This window comes from Gavialis gangeticus, unplaced genomic scaffold (assembly GCF_001723915.1).
Source record: "Gavialis gangeticus isolate Ggan-Ray unplaced genomic scaffold, GavGan_comp1, whole genome shotgun sequence".
NCBI classification, from domain to species: Eukaryota; Metazoa; Chordata; order Crocodylia; family Gavialidae; genus Gavialis; species Gavialis gangeticus.
The window spans coordinates 1908850-1914849 of NW_017728983.1; the positions used below are offsets into that span (position 1 = coordinate 1908850).

At 43.7% G+C, this 6000-nt stretch overlaps 2 protein-coding genes across 4 annotated transcripts in view; both read right to left on the reverse strand.

The window, feature by feature from the left end:
• The window catches only part of DZIP1L (DAZ interacting zinc finger protein 1 like), a 41731-nt gene extending 41620 nt beyond the window's left edge, over positions 1-111 (reverse strand). For all 3 annotated transcript variants that reach the window (XM_019512817.1, XM_019512808.1, XM_019512826.1), the window contains exon 1: positions 18-111. The gene's annotated coding sequence lies outside the window, so the exon portion shown is untranslated. The remainder of the gene's footprint in view (positions 1-17) is intronic.
• Positions 112-2907: 2796 nt separating this feature from the next.
• On the reverse strand, positions 2908-5358 carry A4GNT (alpha-1,4-N-acetylglucosaminyltransferase). Its single transcript, XM_019512566.1, has 2 exons — positions 4477-5358; positions 2908-3688 (listed from the first exon to the last, which is right to left on the reverse strand). The coding sequence occupies exons 1-2, from the start codon at positions 4885-4887 to the stop codon at positions 3059-3061; spliced, it is 1041 nt and encodes a 346-aa protein (XP_019368111.1). The 5' UTR covers positions 4888-5358; the 3' UTR covers positions 2908-3058.
• Between the last annotated feature and the right edge of the window lie 642 nt (positions 5359-6000).

Genomic DNA, 6000 nt, shown 5'->3' on the forward strand with positions numbered 1-6000 from the left:
AAAAAGCAAATACTTACTTGTCCCCAAGGAGGGAGAGGTTGAAAGGGAGGGTCTAAAAGGGCCGGACTGGAGCGATGCGTGTGGAGGGTTAAGAGTGGTTCCCAACACAGAGGGGTTGTCCAAAGCTGCGTGGAACACTGGGAGGACTTTGCTATGCTGTAACTCTACACCCTCCCTGCGTACCCCACCAGGAAATCCAAAGCCACCCAGGAAAAAGGCAGGTCCCAGGTGATTTCAAGCTAAAATGCAGGATCCCTCATCAGAAGGCAAGGAGAAAAAGAAAGCTCAGTTTATACCTATGTGATTTTGCACCTCTGTGATGACAGCAGCTCCACCGTGCTGAGCCTAGAGAGCTTCTGTTGGAAAAGGAATGGGGAAATATTCCCCAAAGCCAAGCTGTTGCTCGGGCAACTGGAAAGGCTTGGCTCGACTCTCCTTTCCCTTATGCTGGTGTTAGGCTGTGTAACTCCATGGATCTGTGTAGTTACTTCTGACTAACCCTGTTGTAAGTGAAGAATCAGGCCCTAAGGAAGAAGGTTAAAGGGTTCATTTAAGCAAAAGCATGCATATGTGTGTGGGGAGGGGGGGTCTCTCTTTTCCTACTTAATTCTATTGTAACTTGCAGCTGCAGAAACAGTGCAAGCTGCTGCCAGCTTGTTAGTATTTACAAAAGATATCATTGTGCACATGGCAAACAGTGGGTAACGGGTTACTAACCTGCCATCCATCAGGAACTGTGTTTGTCAACAGCCTTTCAGACCAAAGGGATTTGCAGTATTTAAACTCTTTAGATCTCTGGGTTTGAAAAGGTGTGAATTAGCACCTGAAAAGAGCCCAGGAGCTCTGTTTTCCAAGTAAAGGCAAAAGACATAAAGATCAAATGCCAGGAAAACCATTTCACTGTTTTGGATTGCAAATCACACCAGAGGGTAGGGGTTGGTGGAACAGACAGATTGTAAGGCAAGGAGGACCAGGTGTTGTTAAAAGAAAGGGAGGACAGGAAAAGGTGAAGCCAGATCTTGTTAGTCCTCCTATCGCCCAAATCCTGGGCACAAAGGAAGAAAATGAGGAGGGGAGGGAGGAATGGCAAGTGGATAGGCAGGGTTATAATAGCATTGCCTTATGTCACAGGAGTGTTGCGTGGATGAATTCACAGATACAATTCTGATTAGGCCATATACATACTTATGGCTGATGAAACCCCATACATACTCGGAAAGCACAAGGAAGATGTCTTACTAAGAAGCAATGAAGAAAAAATGAAGAAATAGAATAAGAAAATAAAAAATGGGGTGGAGGGGGGAAGGAGTGTATGGAATGAAAGGAGATTCAGGAGACAAAAGAAGCTTGGAGCCAGTGAACTTGGTTAAACATTTTATTTCTACCTTTGTTTAAAACATCACACTTAGGAACGTTGAGGACAAAGCTTCAGTATATAGGAGGGAACTAAACTCTGTGAATGAAAAATTTGGAATAGCTTGGGCTATTATTTTTCTGGTTGTTATGGAATCATAGACTCATAGAAAAGTAGGACTGGAAGGGACCTCAGGAAGTCACCTAATCCAACCTCCTGCTCAAGGCAGGCATCATCCCTGTCTAGACCATCCTAGACAAGTGTTTGTCTAACCTGTTCTTAAAATCTTTCGGTCTAAACCCTCACACACGACTACCAAACATGATATTTAGGACACCAGAATCACACTCTATTTAACTTGCCAGAGGTAAAGCAGGGGGACAAGGGCACTGTCAACGTCCTGCCCCTGCAAGGATAGGAAGTAGTTGTTAATATATGCTCAAAAGACCCAAGGAAGAGGACCATGCCCCCACTGCAGATGAAGGCAAAAACCCCACAGTTCATGCCAGTCTGACTACGGAGTCAACTTCTTTCCTGACCCTGAATATAGAGATCAGTTTGACCCTCAGCAGAGAAGCAAGACCCCTTAGCCAGGAACCTCCAGGTTTTCTAAGGCCCAGTAAGAGTATCAGCACACCCAGTTAAAGTCTCCAGCTTTGGGTGTGGCCAGCACCCAATGCTTCTGAGGAAGTCAGAAAAAGACCCCAGACTGCAACAGCAAGTGGGAAGGGAAAGAAAACCTTCCTGGCTCCATGTGATGGCCAGCAAAAGTCCATAAGGATGGGATAACCAGACACCCACCACTCTGTGCTGCACATGGGGGACACAGTCCCAGATATTACACATCCTAACTGGAGAGCCAGAACTCCCTTTTCTATTGTCCTATGCCCTCCAGAAACGTATCCTAGATCCTTTAGTCTTCTTTCATAGCTAGTCAGGTTGTGGAGCTCTTGCCTGCAAATATTCACTGGATGCTGATAGCATTTTAAAAGCATACAAATGGCCAGATTGTTCATGGCAGTAAGGTCTTAGCAAGGCAGATAGATAGACACCTCATTTTTTTGAAAATCCTGTTGTCTATCTGCATTGAGGCACATAAATACCTCATAAATACCTAGTCTTAGGGCATAAGACTCGATGAAAAATGAAGTTTTGCTTCCTAGACACCAATTCAGCTTTTCGAAAATTAGACGGAGGCTCCTAAATCACTTAGGACTTAGGCATAAGTTATTTCCCCTAAAGAATACGACATGTATACTATTGGCATGTTTACCATGTTTACCATTGATGCTGAAGTGATATTTGCACCCTCTGCCTTTCTACACATTTCACTCAGTCCTGGGGAATTTGGGAAAGGAGGCAGTTCATTACAGAGAGATCTGGAGATGGAACAAAAGTGGGAATCACTGGGTACAACTACATGTGTGGTTTAATGTGCATTAGCTTATTTTAATGCTCATTAAAGCATCACTAAAAAAAAACCAATGCTTTTTAGTTAATGTGCATTAAAACAAGTTAATACATATTTTCTTAGTATCTCACAACGGAAGTACTAGATTTAATGTGCATGAATTAAAGTGCATTAATGCACCTGTAGAAGCACACACTGGTGAAGAGGAGAAGTTTGTGAGCAGTGTGTCATAGTCAGAGGAATACCCAAATGGGAAAGGTCCCTTGTTCTGCTGTATCCAGTTGAACAGTCTTTTATTCTCCCTTGCAACCTCCCTGATGTCTGTCCAGAATAAGATTTTTGTATGTGATGGGACAGTAGGTTTTGTACAGATTTTCTGCCAGTGTATTACTTCCAGGAACCACTGTCTTCTGTTGGTGATTCATATAGTTCCACAGGTGCAAGGCATAGGAGTCACTGAAATAGGAGTCACTGAAATAGGAGTCACTGAAGTTGGTGTGTTTGTCCCAGACCTCATAGTACTTTTCCCATAATTGATAGGGAATGGGATAGAAACGCTGGGGATTTAAGAAGAAAATGTTCTGACAGCTTTGGTCCTTCACAGTCTTAAAATCAGTAAGATTGCATAAGGTTTTAAGCACCCTTGTCATTAAATAGGGACCTTGGTGTCCCCAAATGTCCGCATTGTAGTTTTCTACAAAATTCTTCATGCAATTCCAAATGAATGAGTGACGGCGAGGAAAGCTGAAAATCCCATTGCTGGCAACCTTGGAAGCCTGGGCTGCTATGAATGTTTTTACTGGAATAGGCCTGATAGAGATGATATCGGTATCCATGTAGAGCCCACCATATTTCCAGATAATTGCAAGTCTGCTGGCATCAGAGCTGATGTGAATCCAATTCTTCTCCTGAGTTTCATTTACCTGCAGGAGTGGAAAGGGGTCATAATGATGCAATTGCCTCCAGTGCAAAATGCATCTGTCTGAACAGCTGAGCCAGTTAGCTGCCTTGTAAAAAAAATACAGTACATACCCTCAATTCAGTCTCTTTGGTCATGTCTACACATGTGCTTTAATGTACAGTGTGGCCTATTTTACTGCTCATTAAAGCGTTATGTAAAAAAACTGTGCTAATACACTTATATGCAGTAAAAAGAGACGACTATGCATTGTGTCGCTAAAAAGCATATGCTTTCACTAGTGCACATTAGGGTAGCCTAATGTGCATTTATTTAGTACCTCACATTAGAGGTATTAAATTTAATACTTAATAACAAAAGTGCATTAATGAATGTGTAGATGCATCCATTAAATATTAATGGCTAAATTACTAGATTTTCTAAGAAATGTGTTTCTTTCAAATAGTAAAAAAGGGTCTTCAGCCATTATTTCTATAACACAAAAACTAAGGAAAAAATTATTTTTACATACTCCTTCCCTAAGTCATAGTCCCCTGGATTCAGTTGAAAGACTCCCATTAAGTTCAGTAAGATTTAGATTAGGTTTTGAAAAAAGGCCAGCAAAGTGAGGATCATAAAAATTTAGGCTTGGGATTAAAACAGTGTGCAGTGGCCTGAAGTTTCATCAAATCTGGTCACCCTTCCTGTTATGCAGAATCTTACATTTCTTTCATTCTGTTCTTCCCGAAGGGGGCCAGGGCCCTCAGGCCCCCATGTACTCAGCACCTTTGTCCCCTTAATATTTCCACTCACCTTATGGTACCATGAAAGTAGAGGTGTCTTCTGGAGTAAAGTCTCCATCTGGAGAGGGACAATGAAGACATTCTTTATAGCAGATAAAAGTGAGAAGGCTGTGGAGCTGTTCTTTGGATCCCACCTTATGTTGCTTTTCAGCCCTTTCATGAAGAAAACAATAGGTCTGTCATAGTAGATCCTGGCAGCGGATTCGACAGAGCAAGAAACCAATGGAGGAGGTTCAAGCCGGTCAGTGGTCTCCAGAAAAATGATGCTGTTGCCCTGGCTCATAACTCCTTTGAATGTTGGGAACTTCTTGGAAATGGGCACACATGAGAAGAGGCAGCCTGGGTAGCGGGAGAACTCGTACAAAATGCCAAAAGCAAAGACAAAAAAGACACCAAGCAAAATTTGGATCTTCCTCAACATTCTGGCTTTTCCATGAGTCTTAAAGGGGGAGGGAAAGAAAGATCAGTGTTAGTGGTTCATTGTTTATCTCTGGGAAAGACAAGGTCCAGCTTAGGATTTCCAAAAGATAGGATCCATCTCTTCCTTTGGTCATTTCCTGTGAGGCTGATGTATTATTATGAAACCAGGAAACCCCATGTTAAACCTGCATTGGGGTCAGCTGGTGTGGCTTCTGGCATTTAAACCAGAAGCCTTTAACCAGTTGCCTCTGGGTTACAGCCAGGATATTTTCAATCCCAAAACGAGAAGGGTTCTCTGGATAAGTAAAGGGAAAGAAGTCTACTGCCTTTCCTTGGCAATGGATCTGGCCTTAAGTCAGAGCAGGAAGAAGCAACTCCCTTAAAATGCCCTTGGGCACATGCAGAAAAGCATGCACATGTAGTTTGTAGCACCACAGACCCATCAGTGGCACTGCAAACTGCACGTGGCACACATGCAGGCATTCCTCGCACTGCTAATTTGCAGCGTGGTGGCTTTTTTTGATACCCAGAGATCCTGGTGTCAAAAAGTGCCCCCCAGAAAAAAATGGGGTGGTGCATGTGGTGACAGTGTACACCTCCTGATACCAGAGCCTGGCTAGCCAAAGACATGCTCTGGCTACTGGCCAGGCTCCATGTGCCCAGATTGTCACCGCTGGAGTCCCAGGAGGCCCCCAGGTTCCCAGGTAAGGCTGCTAGGGCAAGCCCAGCTGCCAAAGTGCATGTGCAGGGGTGTTCCCTGACAGCAACTAGCAGCAGCACAAATATGGGCCACTGCTATCTGTCCCTGGGGAACATGTTTTCACTCATAAGGGTGTGCCCCTTGAGTCTAATTAATCTGCACGTGGCCACTGGCAAGGACACATCTAAACTAAACGATGCTGACATTGTTCTTATATTTTAGGGAGAAAACTTAGATTCCATTTCTTTCTCTGTCTCATATATCCTGTGTGACCTTGAGCATGTCACTGAGAACTAGGTCCACTAAAGGACTCATGTGCCTCAGTGTCTAATTTTTAGGCCTTCAGCCCTCAGCAGAATCCAGAGTGCTGAGTTAGGCCCCTAGGCTCCCTGAATGGGGCATGGGAAGAGTGAA